Source organism: Numenius arquata, chromosome 4, assembly GCF_964106895.1.
Source record: "Numenius arquata chromosome 4, bNumArq3.hap1.1, whole genome shotgun sequence".
Lineage (NCBI taxonomy): Eukaryota > Metazoa > Chordata > Aves > Charadriiformes > Scolopacidae > Numenius > Numenius arquata.
This window is the reverse complement of record NC_133579.1, coordinates 31,731,043-31,759,013: the sequence shown is the minus strand read 5'-3', so window position 1 is coordinate 31,759,013 and position 27,971 is coordinate 31,731,043. Positions and strand designations below refer to the sequence as shown.

General features: G+C 39.3%; 1 protein-coding gene across 1 annotated transcript in view; it reads right to left on the bottom strand.

The window, feature by feature from the left end:
- Positions 1-2,167: 2,167 nt before the first annotated feature.
- ZNF407 (zinc finger protein 407) overlaps positions 2,168-27,971 on the bottom strand; it is a 342,653-nt gene continuing 316,849 nt past the window's right edge. The window contains exon 10 of the mRNA XM_074146539.1: positions 2,168-4,664. Coding sequence (XP_074002640.1) covers positions 3,313-4,664 — 1,352 coding nt within the window. The 3' untranslated portion in view covers positions 2,168-3,312. The remainder of the gene's footprint in view (positions 4,665-27,971) is intronic.

Sequence of the window (27,971 nt, the reverse complement as noted above, 5' to 3'; positions counted from 1 at the left end):
TTATAGGGAATATTTCTCTAAATATCGTTTCCAGCTATCTCTTATCTTACTTCTCCCCAAAGATGGAGCCTGAATTCAGGGGCCAGGAGACACTGCCTCAGGAGGTGTATATCTGATTTCTTAAGAAATGGAGGGTGAAAATGCTTGCTAGAAACATGTCTTCTTCCTCTGGCTTTGTTTTCATTTAGGGCCTTTTTGTTCACTTTTTGTTGTTGTTATTTTGGGGTTTTTTCTCCCCTGCATTTTAGTTCAACGCTTCCTAAACACATTTTTACCTGTTTAGCATTGTTCACAGTATGATTCAACTTAGTTAATGCTTACACAGAATGGGTAACAAAGAGTATATTAAGCCACCAGCTCTGGCAGTCAGAATATCAGAAGGCAACCAACCGACACGGGCATACGGCGCTCTCAACAGCCGCTTCCATCACAGCGTAGCCCTTGGTTTTTCCAGGAGACAGACAACTGAAGGTGTTCAAACCAAACAGCAAACCCACATGTTTGGGAGTGAACGGCTGCCTGGGCCATGCACCTTCCTAGATCCACCACACAAGTCCTTCTACTACGCTCTGCCGGCGGGCGCTACCTGTGGCAACGGGCTCCTGCAGCCCCTCAGCCTGGTCCCTGACACACCACGGACCCCTCGCCGGCACCGGGCATGGCCATCCTGGGGGCTGCCTCCTTCTCTGCTTCCCAGGGATGCTTGGCCAATCTGTGGAGTGATCCAGCGGATCTTCTCCCGGCTTATGATATGGCACGGTGCCAGGAGCGTGGGCACGGGAGGGAGACAAAGGCCAGAGATGAGTTTCCCAAGCCCTGGGAGGGATCGGCCACAGCCTTGGCTCCAGGCACAGGGCAGAGAGGGTTTTAGCGCGGGGCTGAGGCAGCGCACGGCGTCCTTAAGCAGGCTGTCTGCACAGGAGCGAATGTCACCCTTGATTTCTAACGTTACATTTGTAGGGCACTAATAAGTTAACTTTAAAGTGCGCATTAAAAAGAAGAAGAAGGGAAAAAAAAAGAAAAAGAGCCCTAGAAAAATATTAGCTCTCCTGATCAGGCTGCACCGGAGAGAAGTATCGTTAACCTGAGCTTCCAGCTAATTACAGCACACGGTAGGTTAGTGAATCCTTTCCAGTGCTCCCAAGCACAGGAACACCTACCACTGGTTTTTTTTGGTGGTTCTTCTTTTTTTTTTTTTTATGCAAAGGTCTGCTCTTTTCATTGTGCATACAATGTGATTGCTGGTTTGACACTGCAGGCTACACTGGTTTTATGAAGGATTAAATGCCACCTGAGACATATTTATCCTAAATAAATCACAAATGGTAAACTGCAGCATGTCAGTGTCAACACCCTGTACTGCAGCAGAAAGGTTAGCCATACAGGACTAAGCACAGCAAAGAATTAGCATCCAAGCTGCAAGACCACAGGGCTACAGTTAACAGGAGGAATGATCAAGAAGAAATATTTCCACTGAAAAACATTCCGTTTTTTGAACATCTGTGAGAGTCTTGCAGAGGGCCATCATTTTGTAAAGGTCACCTTTTTCCTGATAACAAACGGGAGTTGATCCTGTCACTGTTTGCTGAAGACAGTATTTAAGAGTAAGTGAACAGCCTGTCACTTTTAAGAAAGATGAGCAAGTCAAACTCGGCTAATTATGAATCTCGATGTCTAACTTGAAATTTACTTTTTTGGGGGCTTGACAAAGACACAACCTTAATTCCTGGAAAATAATATAATTTAAAAAATAATAATAAAAAGAGATGAGAAGACAGCAGGATCTTATAGCCACGGAATGAAGCACTTTTTTCTAAGCAGCTCTATCAGAAAATACATTTTTAAACAGTTGCTTCAGGAAGGAACTATTGTTTTACCTCACCCCAACTTTCTTACAGTTGATAATTTTAAGATATTAAACATGATAGGAAACCCAGTTATCTCTAGAGTCAGCATGGCTTATACCCTAAACACTTACACAATTATATTAAGCATGCATGAGGCACACTTCAGAAATTAGATTCTTTTATCTTTATCTATCTAGCGAGCTAGAGATAGGAAAAGAGAAAAGAGAAAATGCACAGACATAACAGATAGCATTCGTTTGCTCCTGCTGAATGCCAGTTCTGTTTATTGCTTAATATTAAAAATCATGATGCTTCATTTTAATGCTAACATTTTATTTGAAAGACAAAAAAAAATAATCCCCAAACCTCGCCAGTTTATATTTTACAATTTTTTTAAAGAAACAAAAGCAGTTGTATCATGAAACAAATCTTTTCAACATGAACTTGCATTGAACAATTGCAGTATATCCACAAGCAAATAATTGACATTCTGGACTAAGCAAGAAATACAAGGTCACCTTTTTTTTTTCTACTTGTTAATGTCAATGTCAGAATTTTCTTTAAAAAACCCCGTAACATTTCAGAAGTCGCTCACAAAATGAACTGCAAAATGGTATTTTTATGCAGCACTATTTATAAGAAAAGCAAAATACTGACAGTGACAATAATTTTTTTTTTTTCAAAAAATGCACACTTCTTATGTAGGACTCTCATCTAAAATTAAGTGGAAGTTACAGGCATCAAGTTCTTCCTGAATATGTATAATCAAGATTTTTCTAAAATGTAGCTTTTTGAGCTCTTCTTCAGGGAAGGTCCTATGTCATACCATGAAAGAGTAAGCTACTATGAAAAATTTCATTTTAGATGCAAAAAATACTTATTTTGAGGATATATTTTTAGCCAGGTATATTTTAAAGTAAGGTTCCAGAAAGCAAAATGTCACCTGTTCTTCATTAAAATAAAAGGCCCCGATTACAGCATGTAAGCTTCCTTGTTCACCTTGCTATTGTGGGGTTTGTAATTTTTGCTTATTTATCTGTTCACAAAATGTACATGTAAGTGGAACTATTTTACTCCTGTGATTACATTAGACAAAAACACAGACGGCAGGGAATTACCCTGAGATAAAACAACACTAAAAAAAACCAACAAAGCAAACAGTGAACAGAACAATACCTACTTTTTTGGAGGGGGGGTGTGAGCTTTTTATCCTCTCTTGTACCCTAATATGCTTGTTTTAGAATAATCCCATACAATAATTCTTAGAGCTTTTGTAACAAGATTGTACTATCCTTTTCAGTGAACTCCTCCTAGCAGCTGACCTTCACCTCCTGCAGGGTGCCTATCTGTTACCTGGCCAGGAGGACGTCGTATCAAGAAGGTTTTAACAGAAAATGTTCCAGTGCCTCCATGGATCTGGTAATTTCCAGCTTTGCACTGCATTGAGCCTAGGAGATGAAGCTCTTCATGCTTCTTGTACTTCGTTATCATCTCTCTGGCCCTGAATTACTTGTGAGCCACCCTCTGTATAAATGACCATGCTTGTTAGCTGTTCTTTGGCTCTACCAGGGGATGCAGCTTCTGTTTTTACAGCAGCACCAGCCTGCAAAATCTCTGGAGACCCAGCTGTCTCTATCACAGCGTGTGAGTATACACCAGGCTCATCCTGCATGTCTGGTGGCAATTCTGTGACGATGTAGTGGGTTGCACCTTCAGAGAAGTCGCTGTCAGAACCCTGAACCATGGCTTGAGCTATTTCTTCTGTGACAATGATCTGTGATATTTCCCCATCCGACTCAACTAAATCCATGTGTTCGCTTTGGACGCTGAGCGCGTGGCTACCAGCTTCCTGCATGATTATCTGAGAGCCTTCTCTAGCTACCATATGCACAGTCCCTTCCTCATTTACAATGACCTGAGTGACACCTTCTTCCATCAGCTGGTCGGCTGCAGCCGTATCACATACAGCAAACTGTAATACTCCTTGGACCATTTTCTTGAAGGCAGCCTGAGCTCTCTCCTGAGATGCAATTATAGCCGATGGGTGCATGACCTGCGTCACTACTTCCATAGGTTCGGTATCTTCCTGAGTCTCTTGAACTTCATGGAACATTTGTATTTCTTGTCCCTCTGCATTATTGGGAATGCTGGGCATCTCTGGGTTTGGCATTTGCAAGAAATCTTTATGACTAGACCCGCATCTGTCAAGTAGTCCAGATTTGTTTTCCACTTCACCCAGCTCTGTTACAGCACAAAGCAGGGCATCTAACGCTGAGGAGGAGTCTGGAGGATGGACTGTAGCTTCAGAAGCATCTAAAACTTCTTGTCGCATTATCTGCTGCAGTACAGCACTACTGGAGTCAGGAACTGTGTCTATTTGAACAGCCTCCTCCATGTCAGTTCCTGTTCCTTCAACCACTACCACCTGTGTTGCACCGTCTGCTAACTGCTCAGTAAGTATCTGCCCTGGAACCACACTACTCACATGTGAGCCATTTTGATTTGTAGCTATGACTTGCCCGTCTTCTGTAATATGGACCACCCTGGCCATCTGACCAGCCATTGCCAGAGTCTGAAGGGTGGCCGCTGCTGTTTCTTCCACAGAGGCATCAATTGCAAAGTCGCCATCATATCCTTGAATGATAATAACTTGCTGAACTTCTTCAGGTGACTGTGTCTGTCTTCTACTGCCCCGAAAGACCTTCTCTTTAACTGGAGAATCCTCTCCCAGTGCTGCTGCAGTAAAAGGACTCGTAGTTTCCACAAAGGTTGCTCCCTGCCCCTTCAGTCGGCACTCATAGGACTTAGACACAATGCCTACAAGATAAAATATGCTGTTAATGTGGTATCATGGCAAATATCAGTTCATTACTTTAACAAATTGTAGCCTAAATGGAAAAAAATTCCTTGACAATTTTTAGATTTCACTGGCAGAAAACACAGATAAAATGAGCAAGCGAACAAAAACAATTTGCATGTTTTCCAAATAACATATTTACAGGTTGAAATAATTGCTGAGTTTAACAATTCTGCAGCCTATTAACAATTTAAATGTGTTTTTTAAAATATGCTGTATAAAAAAGCCCAGATAAATACAGTATACAGTTAAAAGCCATTTACACATCTTTTATAGAAGATCCTATCGGTGATATTTCAGTACTTCAGTGATGAATTTTAGGATCGTATATTACATTAAACATATCTGGGTGTGAAAAACTGTGGCTGATCTTCTTAATACCCTGCTTTCACTGGCGAGGTAATTGCCATGCTGTCATTTTGATGCCATTGTCTTCCCCTTCATTTCCCACCCAGCATCTTCTCCAGCACACCTGACTGACTCAGCCACTAGCCTAGTTACCTGGAGAAAACACTCGGTAGGTTTCTTACCCTAAGCAGGATATTCTATAAAATATCATCTGGATAAACTTTAATCACACTTCTTAATTATTTCTACACGAAATCAATCAACAAATTAAAAAACCTGTAACTGCCACATTCCAACTACTTGCTTTACCACTCGGTCTGGTTTTGGGTCGTTGAGGGTTTCCTTCTCAGTTCCCATCACTAACAATAAAGCTTCAGCAAAGCACATGGTGCCCACGGCTGCAGAAAGTCAAGCCCACCATCCTCAAAGCGTGGCCTCAGGGTTCCCTTCAGCATTTTTGGGAAGACATAACTGAGAGCAACCTGTGACCAGTTTTGTGGAAATCCGTGGCAGAACAGCTCTAGCACTGGCTGTCTCCCTGTGGCAGTGCCATCCTGAAGCACCCCTGCAGCTCCTGGGAAGCGAGCTTTGGGCTGCAACCAGCGCACATGGAGAGAAGAGTGGGTCCTGGACACTGTGAACAAGGTGAGGTCTAATGCCAGAAGGACCTTGGGAAGGCTGATGAAGTCCATGCTGCTGAGACTACCCACACTCACGGTCTAGTTTAAATTCACCTACGCAAACTGAAATCACATCTTTGGAATAACAGGTGTAGCAGCTCATCACTAACGCATAGATACGCCATGGCTTGTTTGGGATAAAACAAGCAATAAAACAAATTGACTCCTACAGTCAAATCTGGGGCTAGCACTGTGCTTTCCGAGCCACCAAGATACTTCTAGTGAACAATACACCCCACACAACTGAAGAGGTGAAGAAAATTATACTAAAGCTGGTCTAAGGGAGCTCTTTCACGCAAAGCATAGAGCTGATCCCACAGGAAACTAAACTGGGCTCTAAAAACCAGAGATTTAATTTGCTTAAAGGTAAGTTCACACTTAGGAGCTGCGTTACTCTGAGACTGAGTACTTGGCATCTTGCCAAGCCTCTAGCAACTTGATATGCTAAGGTGCATCTCCAGCTAATATTCCAAGATAACACCAATGCTTAAAAGATTGAGCTCTTGTTGGCATCTATCTATCTATCTATCTATCTATCTATCTCTTTTCTATTACAAAGCTTCTGGTGGAGAACCGTACTGTGAAGCACAAGAAGTAATTTTGTTAAGCTGAAAGGCTGCAAATCACCTCCACAAGTCTAAACTGATGTTATACAACTTTCTCCATCTTAGTTTGCAAGGCAGGTTATCTTTGGAAAAGAAAATTAACAATTTAAGCCATTAGAGTGTTTCCAAGTGATGCTGCGTGATAAATCTGGCACATGCAATTGAAGTACATTTTGTCAGGCATAAGTGAGAAGGAGGCTTACTGTGGTACAACTGGATCTTATCCCCACTTTTCCTGTGCTCTCTGTAGGCACTGACATTCACAAGACCCCCCAAAGAGCAGAAAAATAGGAAGGGGAAATCAACATAATAAAATGACAATTATCTTAGCTCCTCCACATTTTATAATAGAGTAGAAGTAATTAATTCTCTCAGGAATCTTGCTTTGTTGACATGATAAAAGAGGAGCCTGGCAGTGATGTGGCACGAAATCAAAATAACTCTACAAATCATGCATTTTCCACTAGATTTCAAAATCAAAATAACTCTGCGATCATAATTTTCACACGGGCAAAGCAAAATCACATCTTTCCCCTAAGATCACGATAATTTATGTACGGGACAAAACATCGCTGCGTTGAGGAGAAGCTCTGGTCTGGGGAAGGGAAAGAAAAAGGAAATTCATCCTGGTTTTGTCTCCTCAAAGAAATCCTGTACCCGTGAATCCGTGCAACTCTGGTCTTTACTGTGCAATTGAATGGGAAGTCTCCTGGGTGAAGAGCTATCCGGTGAATCCCTCGCAGCGCTGATAATTATGCCATTCTGACTGCTTACTTAATCTATTTGAATCCAGAGGTGAGTTAAGCCACTTCCTGACCATTAAAGTAAACTACATGGGTAAATACTGCTGTCACTAAGGGGTGTGATGAAGCTTAACTACACCAACATCTTAACCTCAGCTCAGTGCAACCCCAGCTATTCCATCACAGTTCATAAATGCGATTGCAGGTCCATCTTTTGATTCAGCAATTTAATAACTTCGAGTGCTGTCAGTACTGCTTTGAAAAATGGCTCCTATAAAATGTAACAGCCTCAATCAGATTGTAAAAGATTCACCCACTGAAGATTCTTCCATTTCAACTATAATGAATTAATGTTGAGCTGTGTAGAAGTTCAAGTGTCATTTAAACTAATGTGAATCTACTGTAACTTTAAATTTTAACTGGACTATGACCAAGAATTTACTAGGAACATCAACTTCAATTTTAGTGATTTTTCATAGTAAATACGAATTGCAGTTTTTACTGGTTTTCTTTTGTTTTAACAGGGAAAAGCCAAGTAGGGAAGATATTTAGAAAACAACGTATTTTGCAGCTTAGCTGCTATTTCGACTCTGGAACCGTGCATTTCTATAATGGAGCACTGCTATCCAACACAACATTTGCAGGAATTTTTATGTATTTAAGGAACATGTCACATTATTGGACTGTATGTAGCAACAAATCATTTTGTCCTACTAAATCCAGCCTGCCTTTTGCCCCCTCTTAAAAACGGGTAAAGAGAAGGGGTAAGTGTTGGCTGACATGGCAAGCATAAGCTGCAATACAAGCCCACATTAATATTAGGAAAAGGGGACTTGTTGCTGATTGCATGTCATTGCAAATTAAAAAGATACACAAATAGGCATTAAAATGACAAAATATAATGATACGAGAGCTCATATTCAGACAATTTGTAAAGAGGTGTTTCATATCTAGGGGTGCAATGATCACAGAATTGGTTTCTTTCCAAGAAGTCTGTCATTTCGGCAGCGCCATTATTTATCAGTTGGAGTCCTGAGCGACTGTTAGTTTTTTATTTGAACATGTCAGGATTTTTTAGACATTAAATCCATATTCGCAGGTTATTTTAATTCTCAGAGACCACAAACTCCTGAAATAGGGCTAAAAGAAATGCTTTGATGTTTAATGTGCTTCTGGGAAACCACAAATAGGACTTAGTACCTTTTCCCCTCTCTTTTACTCAATACCTGACTTTCTTTTGTGTGTGTGTTTTATTCTTTTGTTACTGTCATCATTTGTTCCCCACAGAATAAATACCTTGTTCTTTTGTTAAGCTTACATTTAATTAAAATGTACAGGATTTGTGCAGTAAACTCGAATGAAACAAATAAAACAAGGGCCCCCTCTCTTGAAGGCATACGTTGTGAATGAAAAATGTCATTACAGACTAAAAAATTTTGCAGTAAACAGGGCCTACAGAGAGAAGTTTCCCCCGTAATGACATCCATAAAATACACAAATGGCACTTTTAGTACCATCCTGAATATGGCATTTTCTGTGCTCTACACACAATCTAAATGGTTTGATCATAGAGCATAATACTCCATTGGGTTTATAGAACAATCAATGTTCCATAAAATGATGTATTTATCCAATAGTAGGCTCAGCAGTTACTGGTGTATGACATTGTAGGACACTGGCTTTGTACTGTTCAGCAGCACACACGCTGGCTGTAAAACTTATCTAACACTACTTCAACAACTTCATCTCATCTGTGTCAAGTAATTTGTTGAAGCCTCAGCTTGGTTTAAAAAAACTTGTAATAAAAATTCATAGAATTTTCAGGAGAATGAAAGCTGATGACAATAGAAAGGTCACATTGCGGCGCCACTCGTGGGGTCAGGGGTCAGCCGCAGTTCTAAAACAGAAAGTAGATTTCATGCATCGTGTAGCAGATAAAGATGGCATTAAGGAGACTTGTCTCAGAAAGAAATGCGTAATGCGTTAGGAAAGTCTGGGCTAATATTATATGTAAAGCACCACTTTGCTCTCAGCCAGCAGCTTCTTTAGAATTCTAACCCTTCCCCAAAAGTTGTAGCAAGCGGTTGTGCGTGGTGAGGCTGGGCTGAGGACATCCTTCACAAGGAGCACCTTTAGGACAAAGCAGTAAGTCATAAATGAAATAATCTATTACGACGACGGAAATGATCTGCATTTACACAGCAAGCTTAAACCTGCTATTTTTCCTTTTCTGCAAAAGTTCTAGGAGGCCTGATTTATAGCACCCTATTCAGCAACACTTAATTTTTCATACTTTGGTGATTAGGTATGTTATTTATTGACACACAAATATTTAGTATCTACTAAAATGCGATGAATATTAAATAACGTTGAATGCAAAGAAACATCTTTTCCTTCAATCAAATACAACTTTCAAAGAATTTTAAATATACAGAAAATTCAACTTATATCGGGCATCACTTGAATGAGAACTGATTATTTTATTTTAAGTTATTGTCTACATGGCACTACATATTTTGAATGGTACACTAAGTCCACCATTCAAATTCATAAAGAAACAATTTAGGCCTTGATCAAGCTCCAAGTTTCTGCTCTTTTTCTCCTCCCCCTTTTTTTTTTATTATTTTTGTAATGATCTGTACTTCAATTAATTAAGTGCAGTCTAAGAACGGTGGCATAATGTCATAACTTTGGGATTTCCTTGATTTTCAGAGGCCATAATAATAAGCCACATTTTTCAGATCTCTGTTCCTTAACCATAGTAAAAACTATTCTTTCGCATTTGTAAGGTTTTTGGGTGCAAGCAATGCATGGGCTAACATTTTCTAAACCAGCTAGTTAAGCTACTAAATAAGAGGTTGTGAAGGCTCATTCACGGCTCCTGCTGAAGGAAAGAAAATAGGATGGGTCAAACCAAGAAGTGAAATAAATCAGCAACTCAAAATGGCTCTGTCAGAACTATTAAGCCCACAAAGGCAGCAAATATTTGTAAAGCAGTACAAATAAGTATACCTACAGAGGACGTAACCAGCTCCCTAACAGACTTAAAAAAAAATTCCACCATTGACACAAAGTACATAAATCTCAAGAGATACCAATGCAGCAAGGTTTTTTTGCTCTCAGTAAAAAGAAAATTAAACAACAAAAACAATTCCCAAATAATATTCATAGTTCATGTTATACTTAAACATCCAGTAATGTCATGTTTCAATGCTGAAACTCAAAACATCCTTGGCTTCTAGCTTTGTCCTTAATCACTCAATCATGTTTAGAAACTTCAAGGTCTTCTAAGAATTGTTTGAATAAAGGATGAAGTTTTAATCTTTCAGGTATCTTAAACAAAGCAGTAGATGTCCTTTTAGCTTCCTTAAAATGTAAAAGGATATATTTTTGTAATTCTTTTTTTCTTTTGAAAAACAGACTGAATTTTCCTGCTTGTTATTTTCACTTCCCACACCTTAGAGGACTATGACAACAGCAACAAAAAGAAACAAAAGAAAAAACAACCACCAAAATAAATAACTGAGCCATTCAGCTAGGGTGTTTAGGCACTTTGTTTGGTTTGGTTTAGTTTCCCTCCAGTGCCCAATTAACCTTTGGGAAAAGGCCTTCTCTGTGAAAAATTTCAGTTTCTCTTCCTCTGCTCTCAAGGTCAAAAATTAACAGTATAGAGCCCAGTGTTCCAGAAGCTATGCAAATAAAAAATATACATACCAAAACTCCCACTGATTGTGGCAAACACGTGCAGTGTTAACGTGTAGATTTTACAACTGCCTAGCCTGCCCAGTAACTAATTTTCTTGTACTAAAGAGGACTACTTTTCCTCTTTACCTGCTTGCCACCGTGCAGGCTTGTCTTCTCAACTCCCACGTGTGAGCAAAAACCTCACTGTGACATATACAACAATTACCTGTATGGGCAAGGAGCATTAGGAATGTATTTGGAGTATTTTAGCTACCTCTTCTAGTGCAATTTAGCAGCTGGAGATGAGGATAAACAGGATAGACAGCCTGGACATCTCTTGGAAGTCCAGCTACAAAGGCTATTCTGGCCTTCAATTTGGGGACAACACACATTGATGCTACACAGATGCACTTTTGCTGTTTTATCCCCTGCAGTGCAACTGGAAAGTGTATTTTTAGCACTTCTAAATCAGAATCCCAATTTCAAGAGGTATAGGTCGTGCTTGGTCAAACTGGAGAATTCTGTTTCCCAGGCAGACAGAACATATAATATGAAGAATAATATGAACGCTAATGTGAGAAAATGAGGGGGAAAAACCCACAAGCTCTGCTCATAAGGAAAATAATCCAGATTTCTGAAATAGGTCTAATCCCGGACAGTAACTGTTTTGTCAAAAAAAGCAAAAAATCCTTTTTGTCATTATTATCTCAGCAAGAGTTTTTGTTTTTCAAGAATATATACGTTTAGATCCTGGTCTTATAAACATTTATTTATCAAGAGTACTGCTTACTGCCATAGTTAGCCTCAATAGTCTCAAAGGGACTAAACATGGTAGCTTGCATTATGCATTGTGTTTGCATAATCAGGCCCTTGGGATTAACAATTCTGAAAGTGGCTGGCCTTCCCTAACGTTTGATGTACATATATGCACTAAAGAGAACAGACACTTGTAAGGGATACCTAAAATAAAACATCATGTTGTTAAATGATCAAGCAGAAATTATATTCTTCCTCATACCTATCAAATACGAGTATTGTGACTTCCTGTATTTATTAATTCTGATTTATGCACCCATTCAGTAAAAAGGAGCACCTGTTCTTTGCTCGAAGGCACGTCTCAACCCATTTGAAAAGTGCAGCAGTTTTTAGGGGGAAATGCTTGGGAATAACTAGAAATAGTAAGTTTCTCCAGTTCTTGTTGTTAGTTAAGACAGCAGAAACTACCATTTCCAATGTGATAGTCATATCTGTATTTCATTTATAAATTCAACTATGTTACAGTGTATATTCATATCTTTCCAGAGTAAATTACGGGAAATAACCATTTGTCTTCATTGTAGACACTTTTGTATGTATAGTAGAAAACAAACCTCTATTCAATAACTGCACAGAGGCACCATTAAAATCAAATTTACAGTAAACAGAACCTGCAGCTGGGGTAAAACACTAACTGTTAGTATTTTAATTATCAGCGAAGCTTTCGGAGGTCTAACATCTGCTCATAGCCAAATGACAGCAGCTGCTTGTGTACACTTAAAACAATGTGAATTTCTTCTATAAATATTAAAATGAATTGTATGTTATGTGTTCATCACGGCTATACTCTTATTAAGCTGTTTAAGTATGTAGGGTATCTCAAACTTCTTTCTTGTGGCAAATTCATAAAGGGCTGACCTCTTCAAAAGAATGAGAGGCAAAGACAGCAAAAATTCTTGAGTCTGTAAATTGAAAATGTTTAGGGAGGGTACTAGAGGTCACCCTCTGCCACAACGTTGCTAGTAAATGCTAACAAAACATCAGCGGTAAGTTCTGATCATTGTGCACTATAGTAACTTCAAGGACAGGACTTCTCAGCATGCAACGTGTCAGGAGTCTATGGGACAGGCTATATCAAAAGCTAATGCTCATCTAATAAGTAAAGCAATTAATGTGCTATCTTATCAGAATAAAAAATATATTCTGTTTCAATATCCAAAGCATTGGAGGAGACGAGTGTACTCTCTTTTGCGGACTTCATCAAAATCACTGGAATGAGCCCTGATTGATATGATTAGAAGTAATAAACTGTCAGAAAGAAGGAGCTATGCTAGGCCAATATGAGATCAGTTAATTTTGCTAAAAAGGGCGAGCTTCATAACTTAATTTTGCAGCTTTTTATCTGGACACTGACATACTGTTGATATTTTCCTGCTTGGGAATATAGGAAAGAAACCTGGAGGAGTGACATACATCTGGTCAAATGGTAGAGGCTGGTACAGTGAGAAGAAGAGAGCGTTACAACCAGTTTCAGAAGAAAAAAAGGGAAAGGGTTTTTACGGTTTTAACTTGTACAGGTTTTCAGTAGAGAAAGGTCTATTTCTTTGCTTTTACAGCATCAAATGTAACTCCACTGACTAATAATATTTATATATTTTTGCAATAGATCTACAACTGGAAACGAGCACTACGGTTATTTACTCTGAAAGCTGCAGGTCACGCCAACCTGTGTTTTGAAAAAACGACTGATTAGACGCTCCAGCCTTACATGTGTAACCACAACATAGGATCAACCACCAGCACAGCTGTCCTCAAAATGGTACATGGCACGAAGACAAAGGTGAATTAATGATGAATGTGGTTCCTGAGCTTCTGATAATCAGATTTCCCACCTCAAAAGCCGGTCTCAGTGCAAGGGATACAATGACTTCTGGGAAGGAGGGAAGAGGGCTGGTCACAGGTGGTCCAGGTGCAAGGCAGAGGCTTTCCCCTCTGCTGGCCCCTCAACTCCTCCTGAGACATCAAGGCTTATCATGCTTAAAATTATCATAGTTGGGAATGATGCTGATTTTTTAGCTGAGAGTGTCACAGCCTTAGCAGTAACGCTGGGATTACTGAGGAAGCATGAAGCAGGGTACATGCTGGTCCTGGGAGGTGGGATGGGGAGTAGACGTTGGACAGGTGGGTAACTCTTTTATACCACTTTCAAGGGTTGAGTTTGTGACAAAGTCTTCTTTTCATGATTCACCTCTGGTGAAGGATGGAAACAGCATGTTTCCAGCATATCTTCAAAGAAAGAGCTGTTCATATAATTGACCCTTCTGCTGACAGAAATATATTTTCAGTGCTACTGATACAGTAGTACTTAAATGAGCTGTCTTCCACCTCCAGTGTTGGAAAGCACTAGGCTGTACATAGATAAAACAAGACAGAAGACACCAAAGGTGGTGCTTTCTGAGCCATTGCTGAGCGACGCCAATGCAGGAATTGCTAAGACGGTGTGTGTGAACGGTGGCACCGCAGCTCTGCCTAAGTGCTCAGAAGCTTCTTACTCAAGTTGCTTCCGCTCAGCTGCAAAGTTGTGCTTTCAAGATCTGAACAATTTTCATACTACTCTCTTGAAGAGACTACCTAAATTGTTGGTTAGCTAGAGGTAGAAATCAACAGCTTTTAGATGGCATACAGAATTAATACTAAATTGGGAGGAAGTGTTAACATCACTACAAAGAAAAAAAGGATGTAACATAAGTAAATAAAAAAATAACAATGCAACTTGTGCTACTGCATAGTAGCACTTGTGGAGAAAGTAAATATGCAAAAATGACATTCAGTGAGAGAGAAGTCCCTTGAGAATTGTAATGCTGAAGAAATTTAAAGAATGACAGTGTTCATCAAATTACATGTGAGTTTATGAAAATATAAAACAGGAAAAGAAAACAGGCCAAAGCAATTTTTAATTGCACATTCAAAGGCATGCCTGCTGCAAATTGTTCTGGTACAGATACAATGGAATAATGTCTTGACCTCGCTAAGGGAGAGATCATGACTAAGGAATATTCAGAACAGCAAAAGAAGAAAGGTTAGAAGTCTGACTTGCATGGAAATACTGAAGGTTTCAGTGCACATATTCTGGCTACGTATTCTGCAAATGCTGAAGCGAGAGGAAAATTTTTGTCCCTTTTGGATCAGCATAATCTGATTTTGATGAAACACTAGAACATTCATGCCATACCATGGGAAGATATTTGGACATGGTGAGCAACAGAAGGCCAATTCAGCTACCTCATCCACTTCCAGGTGCCAGGGTGATGAAGCTCCCATATGGAATAAATTGTCTGCACAGTAGTTAGAATATGACTTGACTCGATTCATCACCATTTGTACTGCAAATCCATACCACTTCTGAACAGTTCAGTGAAACATAGCATGCAATTCTGCAGTAACTACTTAGTTAACTTTTGTAAACAACTCCATTCTGAACTAAAGTTCACCCAAGACTGTGGCGCCTTAAGTCTTAAAAAGCCAAAGAATTTGCAATGACTGTCAATCAGATGAAGCATGAATCTCATTCAAAAATGGTCTAGTAAACAAACCCTGCCACTCTGTCAGGTCATCTCGTTAGCTCTTCTAATTTTTTTTCCTTCCTGAGACCAAATTTAGACTAGAAAAAGAGGGAATATTTTAAAACTTATTAGTGATCACATTTTTCTAATATATTTTAAATGCCACTTAGCTCTTACTTCTGATAGCACTTCTTCAAAGATTTATTATATATATCTGTCTACAACTGAAGCCAAATAATGTTTAAAAGCATGTTAATTAAATGATGCCAAGTGGTTTAAAAACACCATGGTTCGTAGTATACTTGTCTGTAGCATGATGCACAGTGCAGTGAATGCACTTATTCTGCTGTTACATAGGACCTGCTACAGCATTGTTAGTGGCAGCGTAAGTGGACCCCAAGCACTTTTACTATTGCTGGAACTTAGTTCACATTTTTCAGTGCCGTAGAGGAAGTCATGATCATTTTTGTGAAAGCAGCAAAGCTTGTGATAAGCGACAAGATGGAGACCAGGTAACACCCCTACCAAAAAACCCCAGAAGCCTGCAGCTAGATACCTGGGAAATCTGATTTTCAAAACCACTGAGAAACTAACAGCTCCTACTGACACTTATGTTAAAGGGTTCTTATTTCAGCTACCATTTTTTTAAATACTTCTTACTCTTTTTCCAGCTACCATAGTTTAGTGACCTAACAGTTTCCTAACTTGCGGCACATAACAGCCAAAACAGGCAGGAGGACTCATTGTGGTCTGTCATTTCAAAGACGAGCAGATTAAAGAGCTTCTGAGAAGCCCATGGCATTACAGGTGGGAACAGCTGCTACAGGTCCCAGGTAGGGCTTACTTGGAGGTTTCGTAGCTATATCTTTTGGTATATGTTCCAGTGGTCCAAAATCCACTGAGGTTCACCATTTCTTTCAGCGTGTCTCCAAGTATCCTTAAAACATTATTCAGGTCCTTCTACTGAAAAAAAAAAAGACTCTAAAGCTATTTGAATGATATAACTTTCTTTAGAAAATGAAAATAGACATGTTAAAATGTACACAGACAGAACAAAAATTGTATCAGTGTCTAAAAAAATAAGCTAAAAGAAGTCCAAAATTAACATATTTCTTCTTCGACATGTTATTTTTCAGGGTCTTTTTCACAACAGAGTGAATTTTATGCAAGGTTTTTAGGTCTGTGTGCTAATTTCCTCAATGCAGAATTAGGAAGCAAAATAATATTGGCCGGCTTTCCACTAATGCGAGGCACAAGCACATGCAAATGCGAACTGAACAGAACGCATTTAAAATCTAATGGCATTTATCTAACCATGTGCCTCTAAAACTGTAGCTCCTGAATTGCTCACAATTAGTAATACATTTATCACTAAATAAAACAATAAAATGAAAAAGCATTATTCTAACTTTTCAGGCAGAGAAGTGAAAAACAACCAAAAGTGTGTTGCCAGGGTCACACAAGAATTCCCAGGTGTATTGAGCCCCAGCTTTATGTCTTAATCACAGCGTTATAATTTCCTAGAAGAGCCTATTGTCAACTCCAAGAGTTGAGGTACTCCATTTACCCACAGTGAAGCACTAGTCACATCATTGCAATTTTCCTGATAATGCCCTGTCAATGAATCAACTCCATGTTCATGAGCAGAGAGGAGTTCAGTGTCCATGTATCCTATAATGAGGAATGCTGGGCTGCAATCTCTGCTGAGATTGTCATAGGTGTCCACTGATATCATCTGCAATTACAGAATTTTATGAGATGGAAACTGGTTCATTATGAAAAAGACTCAAGTCTACCAGCTCATTTCACAGATGTCAGATGGTAGACTTCCCGATCATCACGATTCTTGCAAGTGCATAAGAAGGGGCCTGTAGATAGGCCCCCAAAAGGGAATTAAGCATATAGCTAATGCTAAGCATAGGCTTAAATGCTTTTCTAAGTTGGACCCTCAGGTAGCCCCAGTCTATGACATATTCAAAACAGGGTCTTAGGCTCTTTAATTTCTGCTTTACAAAGGCCAAACCAGCACTGCTTGTTCCCAGAGAAACGCAGTAACAAAGTTAGCTAAAACTCACTTTTCCTCCCAGCCTAATATATCTCTCTGACTGATTTGAGCCTGATTCTAACTAAGCAAAATGACTGTATGAACACATTCAAAAGTATCAGCAGAATTCCATTTTGAATTATCACCTATTCAAATAAACGAATAAAGACATTCCTTCTAAAATGCTAAAGTACATTATGTATAACTATAAATTTTTGTTCTTTTTTAAGTATTTTTTATCAAAAATCTTCACTGTTACATTTAAGAAGAATGTGTAGTGTGGAAAATGTTTTTGATAAACCTTCTCACAGAATAATGCCTCTCATACATACCTGTTTTTGCACTCTCAGATAATGATATATACACCTTCAAATCTGTTAACTGTCAGCTTAAAGAAACATCTTAATTTCAAACAATTCAGTCTGTTTAAGAAAAGAGATATTAAAGCCATTCACAGAATCACAGAATCACAGAATATTTTTGGTTGGATGGGACCTTTGAGATCATCGAGTCCAACCAACAACAAAAAAAACCAAAAAAAACCCCACCAAAACGAAAAAAAACCCCCCAAAATCCCAGAACACCAAACACCAAAACCAAACCAAAACAAACGCCCACAACCACACACCACCCCACCCACAAATGGACACAAACCAACAATCTCGGGCACTAGAGCATGCCCTGAAGTGCCACGTCTACACGTTTCTTAAATACCTCCAGGGATGGCGACTCCACCACCTCCCTGGGCAGGCTGTTCCAGTGCTTGACCACTCTCTCAGTAAAGTAATTAATTCTTCCTAATATTTAATCTAAACCTCCCCTGCCGCAACTTCAGACCATTTCCTCTGGTCCTGTCATTATTCCCTTGGGAGAAGAGGCCAACACCCACCTCTCTACAACCTCCTTTTAGGTAGTTGTAGAGGGCAATGAGGTCCCCCCTCAGCCTCCTCTTCTCCAAACTAAACATGCCCAGTTCCCTCAGCCTCTCCTCATATGACTTGTTCTCTAGACCCCTCACCAGCTTGGTGGCTCTCCTCTGGACACGCTCCAGCACTTCAATGTCCTTCCTGTAGTGAGGGGCTCAGAATTGAACACAGTACTCAAGGTGAGGCCTCACCAATGCTGAGTACAGAGGCACCATCACTTCCCTACTCCTGCTGGCCACGCTATTCCTGATACAGGCCAGGATGCCGTTGGCCGCCTTGGCCACCTGGGCACACTGCTGGCTCATGTTCAGCCAGCTGTCCACCAACACCCCCAGGTCTTTTTCTGCTGGGCAGCTTTCCAGCCACTCTTCCCCAAGCCTGTAGCGTTGCCTGGGGTTGTTGTGACCGAAATGCAGGACCCAGCACTTGGCCTTATTAAACCTCATCCCATTGGCCTTGGCCCATTGATCCAACCTGTCCAGGTCCCCCTGTAGAGCCTGCCGACCCTCAAGCAGATCAACACTCCCACCTAGTTTGGTGTCATCTGCAAACTTACTGAGGGTGCACTCAATCCCCTTATCCAGATCATCAATAAAGATATTAAACAAGACTCAGCCTTCTCCTTGTCCTTGGTCGCAATGCTTACCCCCGCATCCAGTAAGGGATGGAGATTCTCCCTGACTCTCTTTTTGTTGATGTATTTATAAACACTTTTTTTGTTGTCCTTTATATTAATGGCCAGGTTGAGTTCCAGCTGGGCTTTTGCCTTCCTAATTTTTTCTCTGTATAACCTAACGAGATCTCTGTACTCTTCCTGAGTTGCTTGTCCCTTCTTCCAAAGGTGATAAACCTTCCTTTTTTCCCTAAGTCCCACCAAAAGCTCTTTGTTCATCCAGGCCGGCCATTTTCCCCTCACTTTAATTTTGCGCCTCATGGGAATAGCCTGCTCCTGGGCCTTTAGGATTTCCTTCTCGAAGAGCTTCCAGCCTTCCTGGACCCTTTTGCCCTGCAGGATTATCTCCCAAGGGACCCTCCCAACCAGGGTTCTGAACAGGCTAAAGTCCGCCCTCCGGAAGTCCAAGGTGGAGGTTTTGCTAACCCCCTTCCTTACCTCACTAAGAATTGAAAACTTGACCATTTCATGATCACTAAGACCAAGACGGCCTCCGACCTCCACATCTCCCACTAGTCCTTCATTGTTTGTGAAAAGTAGGTCTAGCGAAGCACCTCCCCTGGTAGGCTCTTCTACCAGTTGTGTCAGGAAGTTATCTTCCATACACTCAAGGAACCTCCTAGACTGCCTGCTCTCTGCTGTGTTATATTTCCAGCATATATCCGGTAGGTTGAAGTCCCCAACCAGGACAAGGGCTGGCGATTGCGAGACTTCAGCCAGCCTCTTATAGAATACTTCATCAACCTGCTCATCCTGGTTGGGTGGTCTATAGCAGACTCCCAACACAAAATCCCCCTTGTTAGCCTTCCCCTTCATCCTTACCCACACTCAACTTCATGGTCACTGGAATCTAGCTCTATACAGTCAAAACACTCCCGAATGTACAGAGCCACACCCCCACCTCTCCTTCCTTGCCTATTCCTTCTGAAGGAAGGAATTCTCTAGGCACTGAAAGAAGTACAGATTTCTTCTGCAGCCATCAAGAAATGAAGCACTGTTAGCTGTAACATAGACCCCTCCACCCCTTCCAAAATGACCCTGTTTCTGTTGGAGGTGAACTTTGCTGCATTTATTCATTCCATTTTTAACAAGAGACCACAGAAAAATCCAAGCTAGCAGACTGTTTAGCAAGAGGACCTAAAATACTAAACGCAGGCCATAGCAATGCTCCAAGCTCTAGGTGAAATCTGAGACTCTGCAGACCAAATGGTAGGTGCTGATGACAACCTCTATCGTCCTAAGTATTAGGAAACCTGCTTATCTGTGAGACTTCCTTTCTCCTCGTGCAACTACCTCAAGTGGCAGTGACAGACACACTCAAACCGTGGTCTCTGGCCTTTCATATGTTCCTTTCACAGGCCTGTTTCCATAACAAAGGTATTCTCCCTCTTGGTCAATTTATCACGACCTTCCCGAACGCTTCCCCTCCCACACATGCACTTGGTATCCCCTTCGCCTCATCACGAAAAAACAGAACAAAAGCCCATCAACCATACAAAAATTATATTGTAGATTTGTAGATTAATGGGCTGATTCTGGCATCTCAATTCGAATGGATTTACAACCACTGTGTTTAGCCCTGTGTGATTTCAAATAGAATTACTCCTGATGAATTTGAATGCAAATTCACAAAGCATTAAAACAAACCATGTTTAAACTTGTTGGTTCATCAGATGCAAATATTGTGCATTAAGCAGGGAATACCCATTCATGAAAATAATGAAAACTGACACCAATATAATAAAATCATTACAGGTTTATGGATTCTGGGACTTAAACAAGCCATACCCTTGCTTCTCCTAACTGATTAAATGCTTCTTTGCGGTTTATGTTTGATCTGCAATTCAAAAACAAATTAGTTTAGTCTTTGAGCCCAGAACCTTGGAAAATAGCTAGGAGGTTCTACCTCGGATTTGTCTGGGGAGAAGGGCCGGGTAAGGAGAGGAAAGTGTGGGGGCAGGGAAGCTAGCAGTGCAATTGGGAACAGACAGCACAGGAGAGGAAGCAGTCAGATAAATCCAGGCTTAGAGACTCCACCGGCAAGCATTCATAAAACCACCGTGTGAATAGCATTGTGCAGAACAAAAGGCAATGATGATAAAATTGGGCACTTTTGTTTTATAAAGCTGGCACAGATGGGTCTGTCACACCATGTGCTTCATTTTTATGAAACCTCAACCACCGTCACTTTGCATCATGTTTGTAGACAAGGGGTTTAAGTGCAGGAGGGCAATGGATTGCCAATTATTTCTGGGATTGTCCTACAGCAAGCCAGCAAAAAAGAATGCAGCCATGTTCTAGCTGATACAGAGTTCCATCTAAACAGTACATATAGTGTGGGTCTTCCAGTAATCCTCCCTTGTCTAATTATCATGAACAAGTTTTCATTTTCAGTTAGGTGACAACAGTCTAGCTCAAAAGTTTTGAGTAAAATCTTTGTATCTGGATACGAAATTCTTCTCATACTGATGAGATTTAAAACAGCAAAACATTCGTCACCGAGGCATGTAAAGCTGATAATGCACTATTTTGCTGCACGATCAATGCAATATAAAAAGTTCTTTGCTGCATTTTGTGTATAAATAGCACTTGTAATAAAAGGAATAATTGGAAATGTAGCACCAAGTTTTACTTAAAGAACATCTCCAAAAGAGGCTGGGAGATAAAGTAGATAACACACAACAAAAAAAATTAACAGCAATTGCAATAGCTCTTACGCAAAATCATTATTTTTCTTTCTCTTTTTCTTGTTTTTAATCTACTCGCACCAACACTAAGTATTTTAAACCAGAATGTTTAGAGATTTACATGTTGGAATGTTCTAAGGACAATTTGGTTTGTAGAGTTCAGGCACCATCTAAGTGTGCAGCAAACACCAGAAAGCCCAACTTTGAAAGTAACCCTCTTCATAACTTTGATCAGTCATGTCAGGAAAGCTCCTGCTTCTGAGGACAGAAACACACGAAGGAAAAGATCTAATTAGTTCAGCAGTCCTTCAGATCTACATTTTCTAATGTGAATGCATCAAATTAGATACTCAAATCTGTATTTAAGTGACCATTTTGTGAGGCAACACGCAACACCACACTGACAAAGTAGCTGATACTGGGCCGCAGAGGATTTGAGAAGCCCAGCTGTTCTAGTGTTGCAGCAATCCAGTACCTGCTGTCTCCATCAGCTTTTATAAATCCTTACCTGGCCAGGAGATCCCAGGCTTCCATTCCTATGACAGCCTTGTGACTTGTATCTATGGCATTGTTACCTCCAGTGCAAGGCATATGGAACAGTAAGGGTCAGAGATTAAGAGTAAAATTGTGGCCACATTCAGGACATGGACAAAATTCACTGAATTTCACTGAATTTTTAGAGTTGGAAGGGACCATAAAGATCATCTAGTCCAACTCCCCTGCTGAAGCAGGATTGCTCAGAGCAATTCCCATTGATTCACAATGTGATTAATACAATTTTGGATCTAAAAAAAAAAAATAAAAAATCTGGATTATGCTTTCTCCATCATTTAACGCCAGTGCTCCAAGATCCATCCTGGCTTCCAACTGGCCTTAAGATGCTGCTTAAAAGCTACTTAGTCCTGAATCGTCTGGAAGAGTCACCTGCATTTAACTGTTGCTCTTCCCACACCCTTTTCACGAGTGCAGTCAACAGAATGTTTTTGGGATGCTTTGTTACAAAAATATGTCTGTCATATTTTCTTATCGGTTCTGAAACTGGCCCTGAAACTAGACTAACATCGCTTCTGATGATAAGCTTTGGATATTTTCTGTGACCCATGAGGCAGATGAAGACTTGTTTTTTCCTTATGACTTATTGGCTTTAAGAGTTGCTGAACACCAGGTCAAACTCAACTTCTCTGTGCTACATCCATCTTCTGTTTTTTGGTTGTTTTTTTTTTTTATTGTATGAATGTGGGAGAAACACAATACTCAAGCATAAAGGAACACCTTAATCTGCATTAGAATGAGATGTATGGCTACGTAGTAAGTGCCAATCTGAGCACTCAAATGTGGAATTAGGACTTCGTATATAGGCACTTATTTTAGAAAGTGGATCTCAGAGGATATATAGGGTTGGCCACTTAGCTTGGAAAACCCTGCTCCAGTTTTAAAAGCTACTTGTCATTGCAGAGCAATTTTGAAGCAAAGTGGTATGTTTGGTGGCCTCATTTGCATGACAATACCCAGAATGCTCTCCTAACTCACAGCTATTTCATGGAAGGGCTGATGCATTCAAGCTTTGAGAATAAACTCAAATCATGTGGGTGTACCAGTGCATATAATTTTAATACTTCCCCCTCCAATCCATGTGCAAAAGGTAGAACTATTCAAGTGGGTAATCATTATAGGTAACTGAACTAACCTGTTCGTCACCCACATTTACTAGAAATCAAAATTACGAATGGTAGTTTGGCAAGTCTCTAACACATTCATTGATTAGCTGATCGTCTCGTACCCATGTGTATATTCTTTATGTGTTGACATCAGCCATCCAGGTTTCTGTGAAGAGCTGTCCCAATATATTAACAATCAATTAGGAAAAATAAACAACTTACAACACAAAGCACAGATACAGAATAACAGTTCATCAAGATGGACTTCACTCGTCTCCCGCACTTTTCTCCTCCTCTCTCACAGCTTGCTCCACAAAATAAATGCACTACATCAACTTACACTGCAGTACAGAATATCACAGTCTGCTCTATTGTGTGGATCTCACTGCTGAGAATCTGTAACACTAATTGTCAGTTTCCCACGATCAAAGTAATTTGGTTAAATAATTGGTTTACATTTACTACATTTTATTTGCCTCACAAAAATAAATGTTATAACAAAAGATCATCTGAAGAGGAGGGAATGCTATGGTGATAACACCAATATGGTGCCAACATATGGAGAAATATGTGTGTTTTGTGCTTATAAACAATGACAAGAAGCTTCAGCTGTTTAGAGAACAAAGCTTTACACCTGAGTTAACTTAATATTATGGTATGTGCATTCTGGTGTGTGTGCATGTACGAGGGGTGAAATTCTTCCTCTGCTATTGGATTTTGGCACTGAAATTAAAGATTACTGCTTTAAATGCTGATTAACTGACTATAATTTATAACTTGCTTTCAATAGGTGATAAATGATGGCATTTCGTCTCTTCTATTTACTCAGTCACATGTCACATTTATCAGTCACATGAAGTCTGCACTTGTGCAAAACAATGGCTTTTCTTTACCTAAAATCAGGTTAATGACATCATGACAACCCTTCAAGCCATTCTTGGCTTTTCAGATGTTTTTATCTCTTTTATTTTATATAATATATGGATTTGACCACAATTTTTACAGCTCCTCCCTAGATGCAGAAAGGGAACACAGTAACTAAGTGCCTGCAGCAGTCGACAGAAGCTGTTTCCTTTAACCTCCCTCTAGACTACCAGGCGTGAAGAACGGCTGAAACATTTTCCTTCAGCCACCAGAGTGGCTCTTTTTTCCAAATGTTGCTAGAACAGCTTCATTCAGAACAGGCTGCCACCGGAGGTCCTTCAAAATTCTTCCAGAATGGCTTAAACTCAAAAGTAATTAAAAGCCTCTGAAAAACTCGTAAGTCAAGGGAGTAGCATAACACCCATTAATTACAGTGCTCAGTGATGTCACACCTGTGACTTATTAGAGTCTATCCTGAAGTGGGTCCAGAGCTGCTGTTCATAATTTATAATAGTATTTGGAAGACCGCCTATTGAAAAGCAGTATCTAATCCGGATGGTACATATTTAACAATAGCTGGTTGCACCATCTGAAGAGTAACATGGTGGCTTTCTTTGTAAAACTGTCGTGGATGACCACAGGTTTACACACCAAACACACCACCACAAAATGGTGCGCCTGCAGTGGGACCATGACCCTGTGATAACTCTGATCTAGTCTGGTTGTAGCTCTGTTAACTTCAATCAACAGTCAGCTCTAAGAAGGACGGGAAAAAGAACTTCAGAAGACAAATGTGACTGCTGTTTTTTCCAGTGGGTCCTGATGTTGACTAATTTTTAATATGTTAATACTGCTATTGAAATCAGAAGGTTTATATACTTTCACTTAATTATGCTTGGCTGCACTTGCAGGATTTAAACACTAGTAAGGACAGTAAAATCCTGAACAGGTTACCTGAAATAAACAGGGCTACATTTATTTCCATCAGTCCTCAAATGCTCTTTTTGCTAGAATATAAGACACATTGTCTATAGAACACTATATGTCTATAAATTAAATTATATAGGACAATACTAAATTTTATGAATTTGCAGTAAAACTTGTCTGTATTTGATATTCATTTACAGAAAAAATATTGCAATGTTTCTGTGACAGATTAAAACCCACAATTTGCTTTTTTTTCCTTTGTCTGTTTTAGTTTAAATGGAAACAAACCTTACAGTATGGAATTGGCTTAAGGTCACCTGTCTACAAGGGATTACTGTGTAGTTCCTTTTATATTTTTCCCCTTACTAGTTTGAGGGACAAAAGGGCAGCAGTACCCTAAGGGCTTTTTCAAATAACCTCTTTAGCAAATAAAGTCATACCCTATGTATAGAGGCCATTTTATCCCAGTCCCATGGGCTGCCTGTAGGGTAAAATACTGAATTTTTTTGGCATATGTCATTGAATGTGAAAAAGAGGATCACTACTTACAGAAAGTTAAAGGCTGAATGAAAGAATGTGAATTTCCTTAATGCGTTAATTTAAAACATTGTATATCGAAACTGAAGACATCAGCTATAAGCATCTCAGAGTAATACTGGAATACATTTATATGAACCATACAGAGACTCAAATACCAACAACTGATTTACTATGGCTTGAAAACGCAACAGATTCAGCTTATCTGAAATCTTAAACAAACAAACAAACAAATATTTTTTCTCCGGGGAAAATAAATAAAATTAAATTGGGCCTTTTCTTTATGGATGTAATCTTATGACTGTATCAACTTAACATTACCATAAACATCCCTGAAATCAACTGTCAAGAAGGAATCTGTTGTGCTTATATAAATTACTATTATTGTTGGTTTTATTGCTGCACTTGCTGCACCCCACTTCTGTAATCGGTTAAAAGATAATGTGCAAAAGCCCAAACTTTCAAGTATTCGTAAGGTATAAAATAATGGTTTTGAAACAAATGATTTGACAGCTGCAAATGCAGGATAACACCTAGTTACATTATAGAAACAGTGTGGATAATTACTTTTTTCAAAAGGAAAGACTCCATGGACCACGATTCTGTCTGAATTTCCCTGCAGCTTAGATAATGTGCAGTAATACAAATCCTGTTGTCACCTCAACCTAAGTCTTTTTATCATCTATACATCAGCAAGAATGATGAGAGACGTCCCATGATTCTAACAGTCTTCCTTTGAAGGATCCACATGTTAATTACTGCACTAATTATGGTTTTTGAATAACCAAATGAAGTAAGCAGTCTATGGGAGGTACAGGCATAAACCTAAGACTGAGAAAATACTAGTTACTGAAGTCATCAGTGTAAACTGACACATTGAACATGCTTAAAAGAAGTAGAAGAAGTAGATTTTAAAAGACAAGCATCTTCAATAATTAGGGTTCCATACAGGAAAAAAGAAATGTTATTTCTTAATGGCAAGTGCATTTAAACTGTTATCTAAAGATCTGAAGGTAAGCCTGCTTAATTCACTGCTTCTTCTTTTGTTATTAGGAAAACATAATTGTTCCAAATAATTAGCACTAGAGTACATCACAAGCTGACAACAAAATTATAGAAATCTTCATATTCAGATCCGTCTAGCTGGCTATTAGGAACAGTTTCTGATCATAACCCATTAGTTGAAGTGCTGTGAGTTCTTGATTGCCACCAAATAACCTCAGATATCTGCCTAAGTTAACAGCCTCTATTTATTCAGAGTTTTCTTGACAGTAAAAATTGCTTACGATTTTTACAGCTGCCACACAAAAGAACAGTATCGGATGTGCGTACTTGGAAGATTAGGTGATAAAATAATTGAAATGTGGATTTTAGACACAATTTTAACTCCTAACTTTCTAAATGAAAAACAGCTAAGGGATTTCTGTTTGCTACAATGGTACTATTGGCTTTCCTGTTTATTAAAAATTAAAATGAACGCATTCCAAATCTTTCTAGTTGTGATGTCCATGCTAATTAAAATAAGATTTGTTTGGGGTGAGGTTTTTTCGCATAACAGCCCTGCTTTGTCCTTTTTATTCCATTGAACACCGACTAATCAAAAGATAAAGATTTCTCTGTATCTTAAAGCTCAAGCCATTTTTTTTTTTGGTATTTTCTTGTGAATAATGCCAGCACATAAATGGCTGTTAATTCATTTCTTAAACAGCTAACTACCATGGATAGCACCACAGTGAAAACTACCGGAAAACCTGGCATATTTTTAAAAGTCACTGACAAATGAATCTTCTGACAGAAATCACTGCTGTAACTCCAAAAGGGAAAAAAAAAACCACAACACAACAAAAAACCGCATACACATGGTGAGAAGGGAAGCCTACCCTCTTAGTTACTTACCCAGCATCAGTGAGTGGATTATTGATAATGTAATACAGAAAATGAAAACTTGTTTAAATTTCCAATCTAATACTTTAGTTATCTATAATGCTATTTGAAGCTGCTTTCAAAATGTTTTTTTGTGATAATAGCTTGGTTTATAAACCTACAAAGCTTTATGTCAAATCCCATGAGGGATAACTTTGATTACTAGAGTAATTAATGATGCTGGATAGTAATATGGATTTTCTGTTAAGATTTGAGTTTGAAGTTAATTAGTCCCCACATTATGATTTGCTGATTAATTACAGATATTTAGTTATAAAGAGAGATGTTAATTATTAATCTAAAAAATCATCTAGTGTAATTAACGAAAACTTTGGCGTCAGTCACCACTCTCCTTGTATGTAACTTCCAAGGTGCCAATTCTACAGAGGAAGGCACAGGCCTTCCTCAAAAGGTAAAAAAAAATCCTTTTGCTATCTTTTTTGTGTTTATAATATAGTGGACAAATTTTACTCTTAATTTGTCAGGACAAGCCACCCACTTTGAAGCAGGACAGTAACTTAATTCTTGTCGAAGTACTGATCTTTTGTCACTTATTCTTGCAATAAGCCTCATCTTATCACAGAAAAAAATGTGCTATAAAGAAATTCCACTATGAGTCTTAACTGGGTGTACTCTTGAAGTCATGTCT